General features: G+C 46.5%; 1 protein-coding gene across 3 annotated transcripts in view; it reads right to left on the bottom strand.

Annotated features, from left to right (window-relative positions):
* Positions 1-27,178, bottom strand: part of LOC147893218 (Zincin-like metalloproteases family protein) — a 262,264-nt gene that overhangs the window by 36,222 nt on the left and 198,864 nt on the right. For all 3 annotated transcript variants that reach the window (XM_087385550.1, XM_087385552.1, XM_087385553.1), the window contains exons 17-19: positions 17,255-17,328; positions 16,848-16,955; positions 16,658-16,738 (exon numbers count right to left, since the gene is read on the bottom strand). In XM_087385550.1, the coding sequence (XP_087241676.1) occupies positions 16,658-16,738; positions 16,848-16,955; positions 17,255-17,328 (263 nt within the window). The remainder of the gene's footprint in view (positions 1-16,657; positions 16,739-16,847; positions 16,956-17,254; positions 17,329-27,178) is intronic.

Raw genomic sequence — 27,178 nt, 5'->3', positions numbered from 1 at the left:
ACTGGATGCTGGCGGCATTACCAGGAGATCTCGCCCCACACCTCAGGGATATTCGACTTCTGGGATGTGGATTCTTCCAAGTGATTTTCGACTCCCACGAGTCCACAGCCCTTGTTCTCAAAGCTAATCCCCTGGTTCGAGGAGGATATTAATTTTACCTTACACCTTGGGCTTCGATCCGGTCGAGGAGGACAGGCTAACTAGGTTACATCACTGTTTATTAGATTTCCTGGTCTTCCTCAGGTCTACTATCGACTGCTTGCCACTATCGGAGTGGTCACTGAGATCCCACCCTTCTTGGCATGCCTTCTTCCTCGGCAGAGGCAGTCAGTGCAGACGGGGTGCCTCGTGTTAGGGTCATTGTCTCTAACCCTAACATCTCAGATGACCACATCATGCATTAGTGTCCAGACGGCTCTCTCTTTCGACAGAGAGTCGAGATTTCAAGTAGACACGACCAGTGCAGGATTTGTAGGACCCTTGGGCACTTGCTAGACACTGCCCAAGGAAGAGAAAAAGACCCAAGAGGTCTTCTAGTGTGGCTCCTTCACGTACTACCCCGACTGCACCTCCCTAGCACCCTGTACCACGCACTCCAGGATCACCAGGAGCAGCAGGGCGCCCTGCTTCGCACACCCCAGCATCACCAGGGGTAGCAAGGCGCCCAATGCCCGCAGCACACCCAGTACCACGGTGGAGAGCTATCAGAGCCGCTCCCTTACCTCAGGAGGAGACCTCTAATCCTGTTCAGACAGACACCTTCCAGACTCCAGAGGTGGATGTTGTTGCAGCCCCAGACACTACAGGTCCACATCAGGAGGGGCCTTTAGATGCACCAGCCCCAGTCACCTTGGTTGCTGACCATGAGGGGGCTACAGGAACTTCTTCCCCACAGACTGTTCCTCCCACAGTCAAGACGACCGAAAAAGTGCAAGCACAGATGAGCACTCCAGATTCCTCTTCAGCCCAACCACAGACCTCCTCAGCACCCAGCTCCAGTTTTGTTGATAGAGGCCTGGCAGGTCCTTCTCCTCCATCTTCCACGAGTGCAGGTCTTCTTTGCACTCCTCGGCCAGACTTGCTTATCAGGAACTCTTTTTCGGCACTGGCAGATTCGGCGACTTTCATGGATGATGAGAAGTTTGTGCCCTCCACCTTAGGGATCCCGGTCATGGGGATTGCTACGGTCCTATATTTACTGATTTGTTTTTCTATTTGTTGGCAGCACATATTATATGCTCATGCACCATACATGGCATGGAATTATGGAAGCATCGGAGTGTGATTCACTCAGGGCATGGAAAGATCGCGTTGGCAAGCATGTTGTGCATATAATAGAGTGACCCAACACGGGGGTGGTAGAACTAAGTTAAGCCCAATGGTTCAATTGGTTCAATGGTGGTACAAGCGTATCGAAATAAGAGCAACTGCAACACTAGCATTCAAAGAGTCCTTAGTGTCCCATGCAGTGCAAGATGTTAACGTGGAACGTCAAAGAAGAATATACAACTCATCGAATGCAAGACAGAATCATGCAAGTTGGCATGCAACCCGTCATAGACAAGGGCGCATATGGGTGGAGACAGATGAAAATGATGGTGTAGACTCTTCCAATGTGGATGTCCATGCATAAGTTTCAGAATTTTTTTGTAATTTTAGTTATGTGATTTGCAGTAAAGCCAACGTATAATGGACATGAGTTGCAGTATAAATGAGAAATTTTGTGTTATGGGATGTTAATTATAAGTATTTAGCTCAAGGTTGCACTAATTTTACTTTTTTAAGGGTTTTTATTGAAACAAGTATTTTTAAAAAATTAGGGTTTTTGTCCCTATATAAGAGAATGCACCCTCATTTTCATTTCATTGTTTAAAGAGCTCTCCACTCCCACACCACCTCCCACTTGCCCTTGAGATTTCCACCCTATCTCTCGCACTCTCATCCTTTCTCTTGCACACTCTCTCCATCCCCCATGGCCAGGCCCAAGATCAAGGCACCACGGAGACTGGCACAGCCAGACCCACCTCTAGACTCAGAGACAAAGAGTGATAGCCCCCCCCCCCCCTCTCCCCCCGATGATCCCCATCGAAGGGAGAAACTGCCAATCCGGAAGCTAGAGAGGGAGCAAGAGGGACAGAGGAAGGCACAAGAGGAGGGACAGAGGAAGGCACAAGAAGATCCTCTGATAGAGACAGATGACTCGGAGAGCACAAAGGAGGAGCGTGTGGAAGAGGAACAATGAAGGACAGAGCAGAGGACCAAGGCAAGAACAGACAATTAGGGTCCTCGCTAATAGGGGAGAGGTGCCCGAGCTCCAAGTGTAGGTCAAAGAGGCCCTCAACATCCAGGAAGAGGCCCTCCACATCAAGGGCAAAGAGGCCCTCCTCCAATGAGGCGGTACAGATTCAAGCCAAGGGGACAGTGGCACTTCGGGAGATCAGAAAGTTTCAGAAGTCCATTGATCTGCTCATTCCGATGGCCAGCTTCGCAAGGGTGGTACGCGAGGTCATGCACGACCTCAACCTTAGCCCAATGTCCCGGTTTTACAGGCACGGAGTTGTGGAGGCTCCCTGGCGTATTTCTAGAGAGGCCTTGCTTGCGCTGCAGCATGCATCTGAGGCCTACCTAGTAGACCTCATGGATGACACCTAGCTGGCTGCCATCCATAGGAAAAGGGTCACGGTGACCGCTGCAGACATGCAATTTATTATACGTCTTAGGAAGCCCAAGGGCACTTAGGAATTTTGTATGCTCCACCTTGTACTCTACCTACAGGCATCTATCTTGTACTCTGCCTATGGGCATCTACCTTGTACTCTACCTACGAGCATCAATATAACAAAATGTCTTTTTTAGAATTGTCTTTGCATGTGCAATCTTAAATTTATTTTCAATGTATTTGCAATCTATTAATTTACTTACATGCACTCTCAATGTATACAAAAGCAAAATGAAATAATAAACATCAAATCTTAATAGAACATGCAAAAGGAAATAATGCTCAATTTTACTTAACATAGAAAGGAAACAATGTTCTGTAAATGGGAAGAGAAAATAATTTGAAAATTGTATTCTTTATTTACATTGAGTAGTATCACAAAGATCATCAAAGCTTGAATGCCTAAGCTACTCTAGTCTACGCTTCTTCCTGCTTGGCTCAGATCCCTTTTTTGCTTGCTGAAACAGAGAGGGCTGCACAATTTCATTCTCTATAGCCAAGGGATTTGTAATGCCAGCTAGCCCTGCAATAGCTATAATACTATAAAGCAGACCAAATCCTGTGTCTAAGAACAAAAATAAAGCTACATTACGCCTAATCAAAACAACATGATCGGCAGTAGGACGGATTGGCCTCATCTTCACCATCCGATTGAGGACCCTCAACTTCATGATGTTTATCTTTCCATCTGGCAATAATTGTCGATGGAACACCAAAATGTGTTGAGCCACTCTATTGATGTAGTGGCCGATCGACGCCATCCCCCCACCAAAAGACTCTTTGGTTCCACCCTTGCGTCTGGTATACTCATCAACCCATAAAATATCCTACAACCAACATATTACATCAAAATCCAAAGATTATATAAATTAATAAAATATTATTTTTCAAGAATCAATAAGAATAAGGGTTTTTTTCCAAGTAAAAATCATATCTTTAAGAAATCTGATTTGGGAGGCCACTGGGACCCTAGCAACCATGCCCATCAATTTTATTGCCCAAAAAACCCCTGCAAGCCCAAAATCCGACATCATACGACTAGAGCCCAGTTTCTGTAGGGAGTTTTTTTGGCATAAAATTGACGGGCATGGTTGGCTAGGGTCCCAGTGGCCTCCTAAATCAGATTTCTTAAAGATATGATTTTTATTTGTGAAAAAACCATAACCCTGTTTACACAAATGGAGTGGGAGGGGCAAGTGGCAGGGGCATGTGTCAGGGGAAAGTGGCAAGGCAAGTGACAGTGGCAGGATGTCTTGGGTTTAAAATCATAACATTTGGTTGGGTTTTGTACCCTAAACCCTCAACGTTATTTTTCATTCCCTAAATCAAATTTGGGAGGCCACTGACACCCTAGCAACCATATGTATCATTTTCAAGCCAAAAACCCCATGGAAACCCTAAATCCGACATCATGCAACCAGAGCCCTGTTTTTGCGACCAGAGACCTGCAGAAACAGGGCTTTGGTCGCATGATGTCGGATTTAGGGTTCCATAACCCTAATTGTTTCCAAAAATTTAGGGGCAAGTCGCAGTGTTAGGATGTTCAGCAGGAGTGTTTCAGCCTAGGGGAAAATGGTCTCCTCTACTAGGTCGGGTAAGCCTTTCCATCCAGCATCCTCCCGTCGATGAGGATAGTCAGCTGGAACATATAGGGCCTAGGCGGAGTTCCACACCGTCGCCGTAGGCAGCTGATTTGGAATCAACTTCAACCAGGTGTCACTGGAGGTGCTATTGATATCCTTTTTATCCAGGAACACAGTTGGATGCCAGTGATTGCTCTAAATCAGGCAAACTGCTTTCACGACATACCTTCTAGTCACCTACTATGGGCACAAGGGGAGGTACTTGCATTTCGGTCTCTCCCTCTATTCTCCCCTTGGTTACTGGTCATGGTATTATTTTCCCCTCTAGAGCTCAATAGATCATTATTTTGATTGGAGGGCGTAAGATTGGTCTTCTCAATCTTTATGCTCCCAACAACAAAGGGGAGCGGATCTCCTTTTGGAAGGAGTTACTCTCTTGGGCCCCCATTGTAGATTCTTGGATCATTGGTGGCGATTTCAACATGGTTGAGTTGCCATCAGACAAAAAGGGAGGCAGACAGGGTGGAATTCATTCTTTGGAGAGAGCAGCCTGGAATGCCTTTCTTTTTCAGTACAGTGGCAAGGACACTTGGTTGGATGATGCCTTTCATGTTATGCCACAGTCACTCCTGTATTCTTGGTCGAACAGGAGAATACACATGCCCATCCATGCACGTATTGACAAATTTTATGTAGACGATTGGGCACTTGACCGAGAAGGATCTATATGCATTTCTACTGGGGTTTCCACCTCAGATCATTTTCCAGTGGTATTGCAGATCCTTGAGCCTCATCGGAGAGGACGTTCTGCTAGTGTCACGATTCTGGATGCTTTTTATGCAGAGGAGCGCCTCACGGAGGATATTTTACAGATTTGGGTTTCTCACATACAGGGTGGAGTTGTCCGCCCATCTCAGGTAGCTGCAGCCTTATTGACTATTAGCAAACAGCTGATTCTAGGAGACGTGAGATTCTCAGACGTGAGATTGGTATACGTCAGCAGTTAGCGTCTTTTCAGAGGGAAGAGCAGAAGAGGCCCACAGATGCTTGGATTTAGGAGCGCCTTGCTGCAGCAAGGGCTCATTTGCAGACGTTGTTCGATCAAAGAGCAGAATATGCCTTTCATGCATGGGAATCCTTTAGGATTCAGATGGGTGGCAGGGTCAACAAACACTTTTTCTCTACTCATGGGCCCAGACATAGTAGAGATAGTGTCTCGCAGCTTGTTGACTCAGACAGAGTGTTACAGTCATAGATCCTGATGCTGTCATGCAAGTAGCTTCAGATTATTTTGCATCCCTTCTTACTGCAAATCCGGGCACAGGCTATAGATGATGCCAGAGAGGTTATTTGGCAGTGTATCTCTGTACTGGTGAAGGATGAGATGTATGTTTCTCTGGATGCACCTTTCACCAATGCATAATTCAAGACTGCATTACTTGCCCTTCACAAGGGCAACTGCCCAGGTTCGGATGGACTTACCCCTTCATTTTTTATTACTTTTTGGGAGCAGATTGGTGATCACATTACATCAGCCTTGCAGGGCGTGTGGGACTTTGGTGAGATGCCGGACTCACTTACAGATGGTCTCATTCATCTCATCCCAAAGGGGGGTAATAGGAATCTAGTGTCTCAATGGAGACCCATCACTCTATTGGACACTTTTTACAAGATTTTGGCGAAAGCCATGAGTCTGCGGCTACAGGTTTTTCTTCCAAATTTGATTCATGACATGCAGATAGGGTTTGTGCATGGCAGAAGAATATTTGATAATATTTTCTCATTTTGGGAGGCCTCAGAATGGGCCATGCAGAGCCGCCAGAGATTGGCCATTCTACTCTTAGACTTTGAGAAAGCTTACGACAGAGTGGGCTGGGATTTTTAGAGGGTACTCTATCTCGCTTTGGTTTTTCAGATGCATGGATTAGAGGAGTATCCTCTCTCTACAGATCAGCCCATAGCCAGGTGCTCATTGGGGAGGTAAGAGGGGACAAATTTCAGATTTCTAGATCAGTCCGCCAGGGATGTCCTCTTGCCCCTTTTCTTTTTCTGTTTGTGGCGGAAGCTATGAGTATCTACCTTAGATCTCAAGCTAATATTTATGGGCTGAGGCTTCCTATCCGCCGGGAAGAAGAGATCCTAGATAGTGAGCTGGCAGATGACACGGCTGTTTTTTTGGATGCCACTCCCAGGACACTCAATTCCTTCCGGACAGCCTTGGATTTATTTTGCACGGCTGCAGGTGCACACATTAATTGGCATAAATCCAATGGTTTTTGGATTTGTGATGATGACACCCCGGATTGGGGTAATGATATTGCCTTCACTTGGGTACAGAGGGGCGTCTCCGTCAGATATTTGGGCTGCCAGGTGGGGGTGGGCATCTCTCCCTCTCAACAGTTTGCTCCGGTGTTGGAGAGCATCATAAGAAAGCTCCTTTTCTGGAGCTCAGCCAAACTTGACTTGGCTTCCAGGGTGGTGGTGGTTAACCAGGTTCTTCTAGCCACAGCATGGTTTGTATGCTCTTGTTGGTGCCACTCTAGGGATTGTATCACTCAGCTTAAGAGGCCCGTACGAAACTTTTTATGTAGTGGTCTAGATGGCACAACTGATGTTACAGCCAGGGTGGCTTGGGAGACCTTGATTCTTCCTACAAGAGAAGGGGTTTTGAATATCATCGACCCGGATCTACAGTGCAGAGCCTTACTCTCCAAGGTCGTCGTGAGAGGACTTATGCTAGGGCAAGAGCCTTGGAAGGATTTCTTTATCAAATGCATACAGTCTCGCATACCCTCTTCAGGAGAGGATTGGACATACAGTACCAGATGGGTTTTCACCACAGTCCACCTCTGATCTCCCTCTTCTCCTCTTATGGTTGCTATCCTGAAAGCATGGGCCAGCTTCAGGAGCACACTTTGCAGGATTCCCCCTTCCACCCATGAAGAGATTGAAAGGCAGCCTATCATGTGGAGTGACAGTATTTTGGATGAGCATGGTAGACCACTTGGAGCTTCTCCTTACATGCAGTGGCCAAGATGGGAGAGGGGCCCTGCATCTACTGTGGGAGCATGGAAAGCATTCAGGAAGCTTCCTGCAGACCGACAGGCCCAGATGGTTCTTAATCTCAGAGGAAGTGCAGGGAGAGTCCAGCAGATTGATGCAGCCTTGCCCTTGGATTGGGTGGACACAGATGACATGCCTATTACTTGCTGCACCTAGATGGGGGCATTTTCCAGATTGGGAGTTCCTTTACAGGTGATTGCTTTTCATGACACACATGAGGATGCCTTAGTCTTTGATGTTTCTTCGGGGGGCAGGCTGTCCAAATCCACAGACGATATTTTGTTGGAGGTACCGTTTCAGCCAGTCAGGATAGTGGGCTTCATGGAGCATGGCTCTCTTTCATAGTGGTATTTGGATCCTGACCCACTTCTCATTGCCCTGGGCTCATGGAGGTTGTGGCTCTATGGAGGTATCCCAATTAAGTTTTTGCAGTGGGACCCTGGGGAATGGGAATGGATAGATGAAGGGCACCGAGAGAAGGGCATCCCCTTCTTTCGTTACACGGTCAGTAATGCTAGGAAATTCCAGCTCAGCTGTAGGGGTTGGAGGCCTACCAGAGCTCCTCATTGGGAGAACTTTCAGATTTCTATTGACTTGCAGAAAATTTTTTGGCAGAGGCTCTGGAAATCCCACCGGAATAGAAAAATCACTCTCTTCTTTTGGCTTTCTAGTCATGGTGGGATAGCAGTGAACCAATGGAGATCCAGGTTCGGAGCCGATCCTTCTTGCCCTCGTTGCCTTTCTGCTTTGGAGACAATACAGCACTACCTTTGGGATTGCAGACAGGCGAGAATCATATGGAAGGGGATGGCAATACTTCTCAGCACTTTTGTTCGCCTACCTTTCTCCATGACCTAGGGATCAGTGGCTTGGCTCACTCTTTCAGGGCCCCAGGTCTTCTTTGAGAGACTTGACTCCTCTTGGGCTCTTCACATCTGATGACACCTTGTGGAGTCGTGCTCTCTAAAGAATGTTCTGGCCACCCTCTTCAGGGCTGCTCATTCCTCGGTTGACTCTCCATGGGAGGTCTTAGCTAGCATTGCAGCATGGCACATTTGGAGAGCCAGATGCACTAAGGCTTTGGAGGGTTCTCAAGTTCACCCTTCTCAGATCTTGGCTAGTACTTGGATAGAAATGGTACACACTCTGGTGGCCATTTGGGCAACCATGTAGGGAGCATCTCGAGTAGCCTCCTCTAGGAGAGTTACTTTTCTCAAAGATTGGAGAGACTCTCCCTTCTTTGATGAGACTTCTACAGGGTTGAGTTGGCATTTTCAGCCTCAGCCTTGGTTTCTTTCTACCTCATTCCTCTGAGGTGTTTTTATTACATGTTTAGCATGTTGTATTTCCGCACAGAGCTTGCTCTAGCAAGTTTCTTTCTTACTTAATAGAAGTCTCTTTTTTGCAAAAAAAAATAAAATTATAATAATGCTCAGCTTCAATTACAATAAAGCTCAGCTTCAATTACAATAGGAATGCAGACCCTCGGATAAAACCCGAGGTAACCTAGAAATCCTACGACATGTTTAAGTAGTCCAAAATACATACAATGATCTCCCTAATGAACAAAAAACGGGAGAACTCAACACAAAAAACTGTAGAAAAAGTAGCCACTCGCGGCTCCTGATAAAAACCAGGTGAAGAGAAACCCAAAACTCGGCAATCTCAATAAAGGGTCTTTGAAATTATTAAATTGGCATCAACTTGTCTGTCAATCTCCAAAACACACAGTTCAAATCAGAAATAATTAGTACTTTAACCTAAACATGATTAGAATCCTTAGCATTCTAAAGGTATATGTTAGGAATAAATAAAGTCAGTTTAGAAAGGCCTATAGATGAAAAAGAAATCCGAAAATCACTTTAAATGGACTTGAGAGGTGAAAAATGAACTCTAAAATCATTACATTCATCACAGAGATGACCAAAGCTCTTAGAACTCAAGGTGGTTAGGTTAGAAATAAAAGAGTTCATTTTAGAAGTGATCATAAGTGAATAATGAAATCTATAAAAGAGAACAACAGCTTGAAATCAAATCACTACTTCAGTACCTTATCTCTACAAAGAAATCATTTGTAGATTGTCCCAAGTTTAGCCGAGGAGGTGAGTATGGAGGAGGGGGACGAAGTTGAGACGCCTTCCCTCGCCGTCTTGGGACAAAATGGGTCTAGGAAACAGCATGACACTGCAAAGGAGAAGCTTCTCTTCTTGGATGCTTCATAAGGCTAACTACACTTTGAAGCTTCTGGAAAGTGGGAAAACAGCAAGCTGAAGGAGAATTCCAAAAAAGCTAGGAGAATTCCAAAAAATCGTCAACTTGGACAGCAGAAGGAGATCACACAGTAGTAGAAGAGTGAAGCAAAGTTGCCAAAGGGTAAGCGGACAACAAGGACGATGGCTAGAAAGAGGGCGAGCAGCAAGGAAAGGGTGTAAATTTGCAACATGGAGCAATTAGACTACTTGAAGCTTATCCTCAAATTCTTATAGACCTAGGGTGAAAGTAGAAAGCTACAAAAGTTGAGAAAGCATAAAAAGTAGACTAATTAAGCTATAAAAAGTTGAAAATTTGATTTCTAATATCTCATTTTCTAATTGTACTATTTGATTGGTTGTTCTACGTTAAAAATGTTTTTAGAGATTATTGTACTCCTTTAATTAGGTCTCTCAAAATTTTGCCCCATGACCCCTCTACCCATGCACACAATTAATTAAATTCATAGGCCTAGAACAAATGAACATCCTAGGTTTGCTAGGCTCATAACTTGACCTAGATAACTTGAAAATTTCCCCTCACTGAATCCATCCTTTACACCTTTGATCTGCTCTATCTAATGTGCATGTGAGTTATCAAGGTGCTATACCTAACACTCAAACATTAATAGTTCTGAAAATCACATCCGCCACTATTAAACACTACATGATCTTGATCTGCCCTCATTAAGCTAAGCATGATTGCCTAACACACCAAGACTCACCCCCAAAGCCAATCTGAAGGTGTCGTGAATAAACCATGGGTATTGAAGACTCATCGGGTGTTAGAAACCCTTGTGGATATGTGAGGCATCCTGAATCTTGTATATCATGTTGATAGCTTAATATCAGGTGGACAGTGATCCGGTAGGAAATAGTCAAATGACTCGAAACTTCACTGATGTGAAGTCCACCTCATGCACTAGCTTTCAACATCCCGTCACTGGATGTGACTATCATGGATCCATGATCATACTATAGATGGTGTAAACAACACCATACTAAAGATGGCAAAAGTAAACCATACTAAAGATGGTACAGTCATAGTGAAGATGACAAATCACACTAAAGGTGATAGATCACTTTGAAGGTGATAGAGTCACACTAGAGGTAGCTTAGACATGCTGAAGGTATCATGGACACACTGAAGGTGTCATGTGCTAGCACTGTAAATAATGTGTTGGTCATGCTGAAGGTGACACAAGCTATGCTGAAGATAGCATAGATGATGACCAGCCATGGTAAGAGCTTTGAACTGTGAATAACCATGTGCGGAGATTTGTAGAAGATAACCGGCCGAGGTGTGATGTCCTATCACGAACTCACATGAAGAAAACTCACAACTGAGGTCAGTAAACAGGTGATCATAATAAATGGAAATAGGATATTCAATAATGATAAAAAAATGTAGTGTGGGAAAGTATAGATGTGTTACATTCATTGTATCAAAAGCTTTAAAGAAATCCATAGAGCTAGTTAATAAACCCTTTGTCTCTGTGCCCCGGCCACCTAAATGACCCCTCTGAGTGAGTATGTGATCTATGGTTCCCCAATCTCCCCCGAAGCTCGCTAGTTCGATGGCTCTCTGTCTTTGAAACTCTACAAACTAGCGAACCTCTATCTCAAGCCCTCATGCATAGATCTTGGACATGACATGTCCAATCATGATAATCCTGTAGTTTTTCGGGCTCATGGGATCTCCTGCCTTGTGAATGAGAGTGATGGTGCAAAGGGTCTAGGTGTGAGGGAAACCGGTGCAAACTGCATCTCAGGGACAAAGTATTTTTTCCATATGCAATGAACTTGGTATGTGTGCCCCCATGATGTTTCAATTAGCCGTTACGAAGCTTCAGATCTGCGTGTTTGACACCATTGGCTGTGAAAAGTGTGTACAATGTGCGGTGTGGTGCATGTGAGAGACCGGTAATTAGGGGCATCATATAGTGTGCATGTGTAGGATTGCCTGGTTTTGGTGTCCATGAGAGGGGATGGAGCTTGCTGCCCAAGGAAATTCCTCCTCGTTCTGGTGAACGAAAGCCTGCTTCTTCCGGCATACCAAACGACTCGTGTATCGTCTCTACCTTGCTCGAAAGATGATGCTTAGCCTCATATCTGAGCTGTCAGTGTAAAGCCTCACACTCATCATTATACCAGCTATTACAAGGTACACGGCCAAGAGGTAGTGGGCGGGTGATGTGTGGAAAAATGTGTAGGGCAATCTCGTGGGGAGAGCGTCGATCCTCTAGGAGCGGTAGGTGGTCGATGTATGAGTAGCGTGCAGAGACATGAGACGTACGAAGTACTCGGGTTTTAGATTGTGATCAAAATGTAAGTCGTGATAAGTTGTGTGTGTGAGTGTTGTGGTGTGCATTGTAAGCCATTGGATGGATAGATAGGCGTGGTTTGCATTTGGAGATGGTGGTGAGACGTAGAAATCCGTGATATGTGAATTGGAGGCAAGAGATCCCATGAGATAGTCAGCCACACTAGAGCCCTTCCGCCCCCCCCCTCCCCAAAAGATGGAAAACAAGTGTGACCATCTGAGGAGGGAAAATGATCCAGCCATTATTTATGATAAGATCATGTATCATGCCCATGTCGAATAATGCATGCCCATTAGATGTTACCGGGGCTCGTCTGTTTGCAGAGACTCAAAATATCCCAACCTCATCTAGATTGACATCTGGTAATAAGATAGAACCATCGCGAGAATCAAGAAGTGATACTTGTACCCATCCTCGTGTTGAAGACTCCAACAAGGGGAACTTCCCCACGGCTAGAGAAATCCATGATGTTCGGATATGGGGCTGCGTATGGTGAAGTCTCAGCCTCCTCTCATAGATCTCGAGCAAAAAGTGAGGTCTTGAGAGGAAAGTCACAAACTGCAATGAAGAGGTCCCCTCGGGAGGGGCGTCAGATCCGAACTGAGGTGTGTATCTCACCTCTCAATGGAGATCGCCCCACTAAGGGATGATTTGTATAGTATTGCCGCTCCTCCCGATCCCCAAACACCTCCTGTCTCCGGAGTCTCATCTTGGTATGTGCCTCCCACGCGTGTCTACTAACTACCGGATCTGTCTAAAAAGCTCTGTCTAAGCTCTAAAAAATTCCTTGGATCTGACCATAAGGTAGTGTTACAATTCCAAACACTTCATTTTAGGGCATCATTACTAAAAATCTCATAGACCCGCCTCCCTCTATAGGAGAGCCACCAGATGCTCATTGGCGGGACCTATCAAGAGCCACCCCTCTTCCACTATTGCCCACTTCTCCTCCTTGCAGGTGACATCCTGCTACTATATGAGGGTACGCCTCTCCTCAACTTATAGAGGTATAAGGTCCTCATCCAAGTAGATCTCTAGGAGGTCATGTAAAGCTGATTGTCTACGCATTGCCGCAAGGTGAGCTTGAGCATCTCTAAAGTGAATGATGAGAGGCTTCTCTTGGTTGGGGTCTCGCCCTATACGCCAGGCTCCCTCGATCCTATGCTCTTGGACTCCCATGGTGGAAGTCACGAAGCCAATCGCATCATCAATAGGAGTGGCAGGTGTGCGAGGGATGCCTCATACTTTGGCATTGAGAGCCTTATTGGCTCTTTGTTGCTGGCAACATATAGGGTGGCTGAAGCAGTGGCCTTTGCAGCTTCCCGTTTTGCGACATCCACCCATCTAGAAGTCTCTGTGATGGCCGACTGCATGGTGGCTACTTGTGTCCCTATTGCCTCGACTACTAGCCCACTCCTTGAGGCTATCACTACGATTGCCACCTCCTTATGGTGCTGTGATATCTCCAGGACCAGGCTATGGATTAGCATCCTGCTCCTCCTCTCGTGTACAAAGGCAGTGTATCTCCATGAGGAGGTGTTGCTTAGGCATCGATGGGATCATGTGACCATGAAGCGATGGGTATGGGTATGATTATGGCCTGAACGAGGCAGGGCATGGCTGGTTGAGGGGTAAGGTGACAGAAATGAGGTGAACTGTGGTGAGGCATAGAGAGTCAGGCTAAGAGGGCATGTCGAGACTGCCCCTGATCCCAAGAATGATGATGATGATGCTAACTCTGGCGCTGGTTGACACATCCATCGATAGAGGTGTTGTCACCTCCAAGGATGGTGTAGTGGATGTCGGTGATGACAATGATGATGATGATGATGGTGATGATGATGATGTAGAGACTGATGTGTTGATATTGAAGCTGTCTTGTGCATAGGTCGTGCTGGTTGACTTCTGTGCGGCAGTGCTATCGATTTGCAAGCCACTGTGGTTGCTGCGCTGGTTCATATCTTCGATCCTGATTTTGTTTATGTTGCTTCTCCTCGGGTTTCTCTTTTTTTTTCTCAGCTTTTCCCCTTTTGCCATTTCTCTTTCTTCTATTTCTTCTCCCCTTTGCTTTGCAGAAATTACCCTATTGCTGAAATTTATGGAGGGGAGAAGGACACACAGCCATTCACACCTTCGATTGTCTGAAGGAGAGTGTTGGCTGGGGGGCTGGCCAATTGGCTGGCTGCAACCAGTAGGTGGTGGACTGAAGGGGGCTCGTGCCCACAATAACAAGTTTGAGGACAGCAAAGAATCACCAGATTTGGAGCAGGAAATGCAGAGGGCCTGCAGCAGATGTTTGGAGCTGGAAATGTCGCAATTTTGAAGCATGTTCTAGAGCTGGAAATGGAGCACCTGGAGCAGGTTCTAGAGCGTAAGAATGGTGTCCAGATTCTGTTGGCGCAGCTTTTGCAGGTAATGACTGAGCAAATTCTGGCACAATCTTTGACCTTGGCTTTTGCTGTCCCTGGTCCAATAGCAGGGCCCTATCCAGGCCTATGGGCTTGGGCTAGGAGCTGGCTGGAGGCCGTGACCAGGGCAGCTAGTAGCAGCGCCTATATGGAGTGTTTTTTTGGAATAGTGCCTGGCTCCAAACAGTCCTACACCTGTTTTCCTGCAGCCTAGTATGCTGTTGCAGCTTAGTGTGCAGCCTGGTGTCTGGAGTTGGCAGGTCCACGAGCAATCCACAAGCAGGTCCATGGGCAGATCTGCAAACAAAACTCGCACACATCTGGGGGTATAAATATTTAGGACTGGATTTCACGGACAATTACAAATGGAATGCATGTGTGGAAAGAAGGATTCTGGGAGGTTTGAAGCTCTATATAGCTCCAAAAATAAATGCAGGAAGAATGACTGTTTCTGTACACCATGCTTGTACAAACAGTCATCCTCTACAGGTGTCCCGCTTGGGCACCGGAGTTGTCTAGGATATATTGGGAATGAATAGAAACTATACATAACTGATAAGAAGTTAGGGGTTAAGACATAGACACCCTACCCCATCCTACTGGTTGAAACAGGGATGATACCTCTACAAGGGGAAGCATTGTGACAATTGATGGCTTACCTCAACAAAGTAGAGAAGATGGACACCGATAGGATACCACACAAGGCGATGGAAGGTACATGGACACTGGGTTGGCACAGAGAGGGGATGAAGTGGACGGAATCATGGGGTATAACAGTCTCGCTGATATACCCGAAGATGCATGTGAAATAAGGGAGATTGTGACTCAGAAAATCCTAAGATGTAGAGCCTACACACACATCAGAGAAGGCTATGGGGACAGCAAAGATCTAAAAATTCTGCTGGAGCAGCCAGCCAAAATGCTAGGAAACTGCTTGAAGGAAATTTTGGAACATTGCAACAAAGTACTGGGTCTAGCACACAAGCTAGACCAACAAGTACTCCGTACATGATATATTTGTAATATTTTCTCTCACTGGATGTAAGGAATCACTATTAGTTGATAGTGATCGCCAGTCCCATAGATCCTGAAGGGTCTCACGTGGACTTTAATACAAACATATCATATCATCTCTCTCTCTCTCTCTCTCTCTCTCTCTCTCTCTTCCTTCTACATGCTTCCACACATGCACAACTCACACAGTTGCTGCTCATCGAAACCTCTATAAGCAAGCATGCAGAGCAGAACAATCTAACCCAAATTCTCTAAGAAATCATCATGAGAGAAGCCTGACCAAGATGCCATATGTTACCTCAGTATTTCGAATCACAATGCAACCGATTTTCTCATAGCTTAATCATGCCACAGTTTATGATGACAAGCATAGAATCGAAGCAAACTCAGTAGCAATCAAAGCATAGAATCGAAGCAAAGCTAGAAAATAGACGAGACTCTCATACCAAATGAACATCCAACACATGGTTAGCCTCAGCTAAAATTGGAGGTACAGCTATCTGCAAGACCATCAAAGGCTAGAACGCAAACATTGGGACATGCAGTGATGCAACGCACAGTATAGACTAGTGCATAGCCCCATCTGCACACAGATATCTTTAGGTAGAAATAGGCCTAGACGGGCTCCATCCTAGACCACAATACTCCCAAGTAAGGCTACACATCCCATACCACACGGCTTCATCTGTGCACAGATGTCTTTAGGGGGACATAGGCAGACGGGCTCCAATCCTAGCCGGCTATTCTCAAGAGCCCTACTCCCAAGAATGCCCCAAATGAGCCAAGGCGTAGGTGTCTCCACCCTAAGACTACCAACAGTACCTCATGTCCTAAATTGTCCCATGATTAGGGGGCATGACCCTAGACCTCCATAACACTAGCCCTGTTACGTCAAAAACACCACAGTGGTGCTGTCAATGTTGATATCTATGGATAGTGGAGCCTCGCTCGTGTCTGTGCGCGTGTGTATGGATGCGTGCACACATACATGCACATATATATGGATTGATATCATCATCTTCCAAGAATTCCTTTAATTAACTCGACCTTTTCAGGAGAACAGGCTGCTGAAATCCTGAGAGCATATTGTCCACTTCCTGGGGCCAGAAAGGCCTTTGTTATGCAGTCCAGATCAACTGCCTCTCAGGCTGTAATTAATATCGTTAAAGAAAAATCATAGCCTCTTTCGGATTGCTCTCAGCAGTCTCTCACTGCATTCTTATATAAGAGACTAGTCACCATGCCACTGAGTTATTGGCATAAAATGGATTTATAAAGTGTTTCATTGGGCACATACCTTTTTCCTGTACTCCATGCCAACAATATTGTTAAGAATATTTCCTTTGAACTTTGTCTCAAACATATCTGCTGCAAAGACCTGTTTCAAGAGAATTGTCATATTAATGTCATTTTCTTGCATGCAGTAGAGCTCTCAAATTTCAGAATTACATTACTTGCCAAGCTTCCATTTAATGTTCAACTACTACCTCACTCCACAGGTAGCCATAACAAACAGCATCATAACCGCCTGACATGAGATGTAATGTTGATGCGGCAAGATTGGTGTTTTCAAGCATTGGCATGCCCAGGACAACCTTCAGTCAACAAATTGTGGTCAACAGCAGTGTTTATTCAGGTGTTAATTTCCCTCAGAAATATTGCTTTGAATTGATAATTAGCATAGGCTGAGATTTTGATCTCGAACATGGACGATTCCAGTTCTCAAATAGCTCACATGAACCACAACAAGGACTGACTTCTTTTCCAGCTACCAGCTCATTTCTTAATTCCAGAAAATGTTACGTTTCTCTTTCTTATTAAAAACACAATAAAGCATGGAGTGCTTCAGCAGTAAACATTTCTTCTACCTTGACAGTTTTAGAGTGTGTGATACCTCAGGATAGAGCTTCCTCAGGACAGATTCAGTGTCTACAGTGTCCTCTGTATGTAGAAGTTGATCAAAGATTCCTGCCATGCCAAATAAATCCACATTCTGATTCAGCACATTTCTCATATCAGCTTTGCCCAGGCTACAAGACAAGCATTTAAAAAAACAAGGTGAATGATAATAAATCATTCATAAGGCCTAACCAAAATCTAAAATACCAAAGAAGAAGGAGACGAATTGGATTTGCAGCTCGGAAAAGACTGTGGAGAGATGAGAGAGAGAGAGAGGGAGGGACACAGAGAAAGAAAGTGTATTATTGTCCACTAGAGGCCAAAATGGGCCCATGGGACATCAAGAACTCTGCATACAAGATAGCACAAAATCAACGTGCCCCAAAGAAGAGGCATCGTCGAATATCATCTAAGTGCTACGCAATATAATGCAAGTGAAAGTACATAATGTCAAATCTGAGCCTAAATACAGAGTAAACTAGATGCAAGGAAACCGCCCCCGGGTGCAAAATGGGGGGGATGAGCACAATATGCCAATGCAAAGATACAAGTCCAGGTGTCACGGAGTCTGAGAACCAAAATAATACTGGAAATCCTGTCCATCGACTCTGCCTCCTGCTATGAGAGTACAAATCTGGGCAAAGGTGAGGTGAGCGGCTGGTGGTGCGAGATCTCCATGAGTGAGTCTCCTCCGAAATGCTGCCATCATCCTGGATCGTCTGGAGATGAAGCGGCGAGTACGTCCCCTATGTAACAAGATCCTGCGGCGTCTACAAACCATCTCATATGTACATCCACATGGTGGAGGCATGTGTCCTGTGTGGGCTCTGCCGTCCTCGTGCTCCTCCTGGTCTCTGTCCTCTGGTATGGCGTGTGCCTGAGCTCTATGAGGCTGGGCTCTATCACGCTCCGGTCTGTGCTCTCTGAGGTAGTCTCGCCGAAGCATAGTGGCCTCCCTGACATAAAGGGCTAGGCAATGCTGATCCTCGTAGTCCATCACTCGTGAGAGAGGTCCAAAGCCATCCGTGAAGAGACAGTGGAATCTACCTCTGATCTCATAATATAGCGGGCATCTGCAAATGAAGTGCTCCTCTGACTCCACCTCTCCCATGGTGCAACAAGGGCAGATCCTGGTCTCTCGGCCTGGTCGCCGTCCATCCTCCATGCGTCGCATCCTACCAACCTCTATCTCGAGCTAATGCGAAGAGACTCTAAGCTGGCCGAGGGCAATCCTCAATGAGTGGGACATGTGGGTACCTGTATAGCCTGGTGGGATGACAAATCCATCCTCTGAGATCCGAAGGAAGTGGTCACGATATGTGGCCATCTTCACCGGAAGCTGCGTGGGATAAATCCAAGTGCGATACGTATGAAGTTGCAGCAAGTCTGCTCTCGTGACCTGGCTAAGCTCGTGGCGAGTCAACTCGAGATGAGGGGCATCTATGCTGTATCGGAACGGAGGCAGTCTATCCATGTCTAGTCCAAGGGATGTGAGCCATCTAGTGAGTCTGAAGTACCAGCAGTATCGGGTCCCTGATCGTGCCAACTCCATAGAAGATGCAAGTGCTAACCATGGCAACCGAGCTCTGCCTGCTGCTGAGAGAGAGAGAGAGAGAGAGAGAGAGAGGGGGGGGGGGGGGGGGGGGAGGGAGGGAGAGAGAGAGAGTGGCTAAAAATATGGAGGATTTGTAGGAAAGAAAATAGTAAGTGGATCATAAAATAACTCATGATTTTCTGAAAATAGAAAATGACGATTTTTCTCTTCTTGGGAATCTTCACTAAGACCTACCTCACGGCAGGCCAAAAAGAACAGCTTGATCAAAAGTTCCATCCAGACAACTGAGAATGCATTGCATGATGAAAAGATAAAAGATTCCTTCACTGCCAATGTAATATTCATTTGACTGAACTTTAGGCCAGTTCCAGATCCATTAAATTAGTTGAAGATCTGAAATTACATTGCATCGTCAAGAGATACATCACACCAAAAGCTTTTCTTGGTGTACTCAGTTTTTACAGTATTGATGGTAAACTCAATGCAACCTGCTGCACTTTTTCATTTTTGTACTCGATTCCACACTTAAACAACATGCATTCATAAAGGCAACAAATTCATAACCAAAAGAAACTGTGTTTTTATGATTTGCCACGTTTCAGGATTCCAAGAACATCTTAAATTTTCAAGTGACAAGGTTGATGTGATTCGGGCCTTTTGCCAAAAAGGGAGGGATAGACAAGCTGGCAAACACAAACTTTATTTCTTCTTCAAAACTGATGCTGCCTCATCTTCCTAATCTAGTCCAAGTTTTAAAGTTGCAACTGGCCTTTTTGGAAAAAAAATAACTTATCTCATTGAGGACTGCTTTATGCCAGCTCCAGGTTTCAATCCCACTGACTGAGGATTGGGGTGGTGGAAGGAATACCCATTCTTGTCCAATCGTGCTTATCTCTAGGCTAGATCCCACCTTGCCACTCCAACGGACTGCTTCTCCCTGCTCCGGCTCATCCTAGCTTGCTCCCCTCTTCTCCGTCTTTCCCTCTTCCCTCCCCTGCCCCTTCCTTCCTGCCTGCCCCCTCTTCTGCTTCTGTTCTCTTTCTTTATATATATATATATATATATATATGAAGGAATACCCATTCTTGTCCAATTGTGCTTATCTCTAGGCTAGATCCCACACTGCCACTCCAACGGACTGCTTCTCCCTGCTCCGCCTCATCCTAGCTTGCTCCCCTCTTCCCTGTCTTGCCCTCTTCCCTCCCCTGCCCCTTCCTTCCTGCCTGCCCCCTCTCCTGCTTCTGTTCTCTTTCTTTTTATATATATATATCCCATTTCTGGTCTGTTCGTAGCCCATTTTGTAGGCCATTGACGGCCCGCTTGGGGCCAAGATGAGGGACAATCAAGCAGGGATCTGGGACATTCAGGAGCTGCTACCACAGACAAACACTGCAACAAGGTGTAAGAATGTGTGTGAGAAAGAAAGAAAGAAAGCAAACAAAGAAATTTTATTAAAGTCTTCGGAAGACCAATGGGTCTATGAGACTCTGAGAAGGCTGATACAATAAAGCTGAAAGGGTGGAGCTACTAAACGAGCATCATCACCCATGCTAAATGCTAAGTACTACATAGTCATAACATCATCATCATCATGATATCAAATCAGATCCAATGTCAAGTCTGGTCAGATACATCAGATACATGAGTGGAGGCCCCAAAAGGGGGAGTGGGATATGATGATGGGCCCAGTGGTTGGTGGGGCTGTACTAGCATGAGGTCAGAGACAAAACACTGGTGGCTATCTGTGGATGTGGTCCATCGCGGCCTCCTGGAAGTGAGAGTCATGTGAGTAAAAGCACGAGTGAGAGAAGGTAACAGTGTGTGTGTGAGAGGATAAGCCTTCTTTTACTGCTTCGAAGCATTACTGGAGGAAGGTTGAAAAATCACAGGCCAATCTTTCTCTTGCTGAAGAAGTTCAGGATCCGATTCCTGTTGAGCATCATCAGCCTCCTTCTCCTCAGGATATGGATGTGCCCCTTGCGGAGGGGATCATACAGGATGCTGCACATGCTCTTTCTCAGGTTGATCCTCGGAGTGAAGCTGAAATGCTGAGTCCTGCTTTATCAGATGCAGCTCTTTTGTCGGAGGATACAGATGTTGATCTAGCTCCTTTGCCTCTGATGCCTGTGCCAAAGTCTTCTTCTGTTCGGGATGCATATGTACCATTTTCACTGGATTCTTTTCATCCCATGTTACAACAGGTTTTTGACCCTGAGATTCAGAAATTTCGGGTGCCCGGCTATATTAAGAAGAATCACAAGGGCAAAAAACAGCTTGTTTTTATTGATGGTGTAGTTTCTACACTGCATCAGTTTTTACAAAGCAATAATTTGAAGCTGGAGGATGTTGTGTTTGATCCTCCTCCACCTTGATATGTAGCTTTTTACTTGGCTACCTCATGACTTTTGCTCTGAGGCTTTACTTGTAAATTTTCCTTTGTACTTATTGGTTGGTTTTTACCTCTTTTGGGGTTTCCCACACAGAAATATAAGATTTCACAAAAAAAAAAGTGTGTCAGAGAGGGTAGGGAGAGTGTGAAGGTCTGAGAGAGAAAGAAAGAAAGAAAGAAAGAAATTTTATTAAAGGTCCACGGAAGGCCATACATGGCCTATGGGACACAAAATCATCCGAAAGGAAAATACATCATCAACGATGCGCCAACTAGGTGGCCTCATCGTAATACCGCTAAGATGCCAAAAATGGCTACAAAAATCCTAGATACAAAATGAAATGAAATAGAGTACCAAAAATGCCTAGATACAAAATGTAAAATATGAAATATGAGGAACATCGTCTTCCCACACAGAAATATAAGATTTCACAAAAAAAAAAGTGTGTCAGAGAGGGTAGGGAGAGTGTGAAGGTGAGAGAGAGAAAGAAAGAAAGAAAGAAAGTTTATTAAAGTCTTCGGGAGACCGTGAAGGTCTATGAGACTAAAGATAACTGATACAATGAGCATAACGGTGGCGGTCTCAAAACGGGCCAGCCAACCGTTTCTACAAAAAAAGAGGTTATGAAGGACGGTGTGTCTAGTCCCGATACAAAAAAATATGTGTCTACCTCCAGATGATACAAAAAAGAAGGGGGGGGCACCAAAAATGGGGCAGAGGGGGGAGATACAATATATATGTGCAGGTGGTGATCGTCAGAGACCAATCATAGAGGGGCCGTCAAATGGGAGGCCGGAAGAAACCCTGCGATAGATGATTGGCCTCTAACGTCACGCGGCCTAGTCGAGCTCGGTCGTCGGGGGCGGCGGGTGGCCCTGTGGATGAGGGCAACGGTAACCCCGGTGGGGCGGGCAAAGAGCAGAGACGAGATGTCATGGACCCGGATGTGTGAGTCTATCCGCTGGCACAGCTATCGTGGCTCTGGCTCTCGCTCACGTCCGCGTCGTCGGCTAGACTGAGGAGAGGTATCCTCTGACTGGAAGAAATCAGTGATGGGCCGTTGGGTGTCCTCACGCTATGTGTGCTGCGCGTGTCGCCGTGCTCGGAGAGAGGTATCTTGGTGGCGAGTCATCTCATGTAAGAAAGCGACTAGGCATCGATGATCCGGGAACTGCAGCATGTGTGGGGAGGGGCCAAATCCGTCGCGGAAGAGGCAGTGGTACCGACCTCGAATGGCATAATAGATAGGACATCTGAAAGCAAAGTGCTCCTCCGACTCGATCTCCTACAAGTCGCAAAGTGGGCAAAGGCGGCCCTCTCGTGGGATATCCTCTGCGCGTCCCGTAATCGGTGTGACAAAACCCTAAACTGACCGAGGGGGATCTGGAGCGCATGTGGTAGATGAAGCTGTGTGTAACCCGGAGGTGTGATGAAGCCCTTCTGTGAGATCTGGAGGCAGTGTTGGCGGTAGAAGTCAAGCTTCACACGAAGCTCGGGGTGAAGAAACCATGTCCGCCAGGTATGGAGCTGGAGCAGATCTGCTCGAATGAGCCGGTTGACCTCCTGGTCAGTGGGGGAGAGGGGAGATGGTGGAGCGTCGAGGCTGTACTGAAAAGGAGGCAACCGGTCTAAGTCGAGGCCCAGTCGGGTGAACCAACTGGAAAGACGACTATACCAGCATCGTTGGTCCCCATCAACGGATAAGGCCATAGAGGAGGATAGGGCTAGCCAAGGTAGGCGGAGGCGACCGTCGGAGGAGGAGCTGAAATCCCTGACTCTGTGTAGATAAGTGATAGCCTGAAAAGCCGCATCGAGCTGTAGGGGTGAGGCGCCGAACTCTGCTAGAATGATCTGGTGTGGTACCAATGGTTTGCCACGGATCATCTGAGCAAACATCAGTATCTGTAGGCGCTTGACTCGAGCCCACTCTGTGTCTGAAAGGTCGGCTCCCCACCATGGGCTACCGTACATGCCTGCTGGGCGGACCAAAGAATCAGAAAGGAGAGACTTGGTCCGCGGGTCCTGGAAGTGGGAGTGGTAGCACTGTCGCTCCAGCCTGGCAAGAGCGGCGTAGCCCCGGCTGATCCTGGCCTACATGGCCGGGCGCATCGTGAAGATCGGGCCTGAGAAGACAACGCCCAAAAAGTATGTGTAAGAGTCGACTATCTCAATAGGGTCGCCGGCGAAGAGGAACTGCTCTCGGTGCATAGCGGGTCTGGAAGTGTTGAAGATCATCACCTTGGTTTTCCCAAGGTTGACCTTCAAGTCATGTGTATCATAGAAGACCTGAAGTCCATCTAGGTGTCGCTGAAGACCAGTAGCAGAAGAGGATAGTAGTACTACATCGTCTGCGTATAGGAGAATTTGGATGACAGCCTCTGCAAGAGAGCAACCTGCACCTCCGAGTGTCCTAATGGTGGTCTTGAGCTCGTCGATGTAGAGGCCAAATAGAGTCGGTGACAAGGGACATCCTTGTTTGACTCCGATAGTGCTCGTGATCTCTGGGGTCCAGCTGGTGCCAATCCTGACCTGGCCCGTCACCCGCTCATAGAGAGCTACTACTGCCCAGATAACCTCCAAGTCGTAGCCTAACTCCTGCAGGCGTCTAACGAGTCGGGCGCGGGGAACGGTGTCGAATGCCTTGCGGAAATCCACAAAGCAACAATATACTCTCTGTCTCCTGTGTCTGGCCTCCTCAATGTTCCCTCTAAGTGTAAAAATGTGATCGTAAGTCGAGTGATCCGTCCTGAAACCAGCCTGTCCGGATGCCTTGAGCCCCTGTACCTCTGCGCGAGCACTGACCTCGCCATCTAACACTGATGCATAGATCTTGGACATAACATGTCCAATCATGATGGTCCTGTAATTCCCTGGATCCATGGGATCTCCTGCTTTGTGGATGGGTGTGATAGTGTTCAGGGTCCAGGCTCTGGGGAACTTGTGGCAGACAGCTTCATTGAACAGCATTGCCAGGATGGGGGCTAGAGTTTTGATGCCATAGGCAACAAACTCCGTGCATAGGCCCTCATGATCCTTAGCTTGGCCGTTGTGAAGCTTAAGCGCTGCGTGGGTGACTCCCTGGGTTGTGAAGAGGGTGCAGGAAGTGGGGCGGGGGGTGGCTGAGAGGTCGGGAGGAGGTCTCTCAAATCACTCACAATGTATATGTTTTTGGTTGCCTAAAATGTATAATTGGCATCCTAATGGAATAGCGATACATGTAATCTTTCCACGAAGTGCTAGAGGGAAGTGTCTGTGAGAGGGATCGGCGTTCTAGGAATTTCCTCCAGAAATCCTTGGAGTTGCTACTAAACAGAATGTTCAGTAGCGTATCCTCATTCTGGTGCAGCAAGGCTAGCTTCTTGTGACGGACTAGTCGACGATAATCCCTGGTGAGATGTGGGTCGGCCCTAGCATTTCGCTGGGTCGTGAGTCGGAGTGTGCGGCGTAATGCTTTACACTCGTCATCATACCAGCTATTGCAAGGGGTGGAGCCAGCGGGTGGAGGGCGGGTGGACCGAGTAGTGGAAGGAAAAATGTGGCGGGCTGCATTGTGAAGGGAGTGGGTGATGAGGGCGGCTCGGTGATCTAGAGAGGGTATGGTGTCTATGTGTCTGAGGAGGGAGGCTAGGTGGGCTGAGTAATCAGGTGAGAGGTTATGATCAAAGTGTATATTATGATAGGTAGTGTAGTGCGGGGTGTGGCTGGGAGGGGCTCGAGGTGCAAGGATATGAAAGAACAGGTAAGTGTGGTCGGCTCCTAGGGGTAAGGGTGTAGTACGGAAGTCAGTGATCTATGGGGCTAAAGCAGGAGATCCCAGAATGTAGTCGACGACACTGGCTCCTCCGCCATGTGGGAAACATGTGAAACCAGAGGAGGCAGGCCACCGGTCTAGTCCATTGTAGATGACCAAATCATGTATACGTCCAAGGTCCAAAAGAGCTTGCCCATACGCAGTAACGGGAGCGCGACTGTCGGCCGAGGAGCAGGGGAAGCCCGAGTCCTCTGTGTCCATCTCAGGTAATAGGAGCGGATCTGAGTGGAAGTCCAGGAGTGATGTCTGATGTGCACCTGTCCTTGCGTTGAAATCCCCAACTAGGAGGACCTCTCCGCGTCTGGAGAACTCCACAATGTTTGAGTAGAGATCTAAATAGAGAGAGAGAGAGAGAGTGTGTGTGTATGTGTTTTGGGGGGGGGGGTGGATTCACACTCTCTCGCTCCCCTTCTCTCTTCATCACCTTCAGGAATCATTAAATCTTAATTGAGATTCAAGTCAGAGCCAGTTTGTGTGTCCTATCTTGAGTGGTGGGACACATGGATTGAAGGGAGTGCTGCAAGGTACCAATCATAAACATGGCTCATCAATGGATGAGAGCCACTCTACCAATGAGTGTTTATTAGTGCTTTGTTGTGATGTCCTTGTGAGGGCCCTGAGCTCGTCTTCTAAAAAAGAGATGGTGGATGGGGACACTGATCTAGGATGGAGAGGGCCCAAAAAGGAGAGGAGAAGGACCTTGTAGATCCCTTGATTCATGGCAGGCCTATGGTAGCTTTTGCCTAGAGCAGCAACATTTCCTTGACCAGAGATTGGAGTATTGGTACCATGCTCGGAAGGCCTTTTGGATCGAGATAGGTGAAAGATGCAACAATCATTCTTCTTCCATCATGGGCCAAAGAAGGCACCAAACAGCTTCAGGATTCCCATGATGTTCATCAGACTAATCCCCTGACAGTCAGATAGATTACTATTTTTTTTTACTCCTTGCTTTTCTCAACCAAGGCTTTCATCCCAGTTAGACATAGAGCTTAGGGCAGAATTTGGAAGCATATGCCGAGACTAGTCACAGCAGAGATGAAGGCCAAATAAATGCCCCTTTTTACCGAGCAGGAGTTTGAAACTAGATTTTACACCTTACCATGAGGCAAGTGCCTAGGCATTGGCAATGATGGCATTGTGCAGTCTTTCTTTCTTACACATTGAACGCTATAGGATTTTGTCGATTTGACCTTACAAGAGATCTACCTGCCCCCTCTCTCTTAAGAGGGGCTTATCCATCTCATCCCCAAAGAGGGGATAGGACGCTCATCACCTTTCTTTGCAATCCGTAAAAAATCCTTAGCCAAGGCAGTAAGCGTCAAATTTCAGCCACTCCTACCCGACCTCATATATGATACTCAGACTGGATTCATATAGGGCAGAAGTATCTTCAATAATATTTTCTCATTTTGGCAACCAATTGAATGGAGCAACACAAGGCATCAGCCCTTGACCATGCCTTTGCTTGAATTTGGGAAAGCATATGAAATGGTAGACTTACATTTCTTGGAGGGAACCCTGAGCTACTAAACGAGCATCATCACCCAAGCTAAATGCCAAGTACTTCATAGTCATAACATCATCATATCAAATCAGATCCAATGTCAAGTCTGGTCATATACATGAGTGGAGGCCCCAAAAGGGGAGTGGGATATTATGATGGGCCCAGTGGTGGGTGGGGCTGTACTGGCATGAGGTCATAGACAGAATGTTGGTGGCTATTTGGGGATGTGGTCCATCATGGCCTCTTGGAAGTGAGAGTCGTGCAAGTAAAAGCATGGTTGAGAGAAGGTAATAGTGTGCATGTGAGAGGGTAGGGAGAGTGTGAGCGTATGAGAAAGAAAAAGGTCATATTAACGTCCGCAGGAGACCTCACGGGTCTATGGGACAAAGTACAAAATGTCATAAAGACTTATAACATCTGGATAAGCCAGAGGGCTGAGGAGTGCACATGGCATCTCAGCTCGATTATTATATCACACCGATACATACTAGGACTATAGAAGTGGCCTTCATAACATCAGTTTAAGACTAAGAGTCTTTAGGTTTAGATTTGAGATCTCTAATTAGTGCTGTTCCATCTTGAAATACAGCCCATTTTCCCGCTTTACGTGCATCCTTCATTTTGGTGAGCTCGACACTCCTCTGCTTGAGCTGAGT

The sequence above is a fragment of the Dipteris shenzhenensis genome, chromosome 15 (genome assembly GCF_047967505.1).
Source record: "Dipteris shenzhenensis isolate YYH24624 ecotype China chromosome 15, Dip_SZ_1.0, whole genome shotgun sequence".
Taxonomy (NCBI): domain Eukaryota; kingdom Viridiplantae; phylum Streptophyta; class Polypodiopsida; order Gleicheniales; family Dipteridaceae; genus Dipteris; species Dipteris shenzhenensis.
The sequence above is the reverse complement of the archived record's forward strand: the minus strand, read 5'-3'. Positions and strand labels throughout refer to the sequence as shown.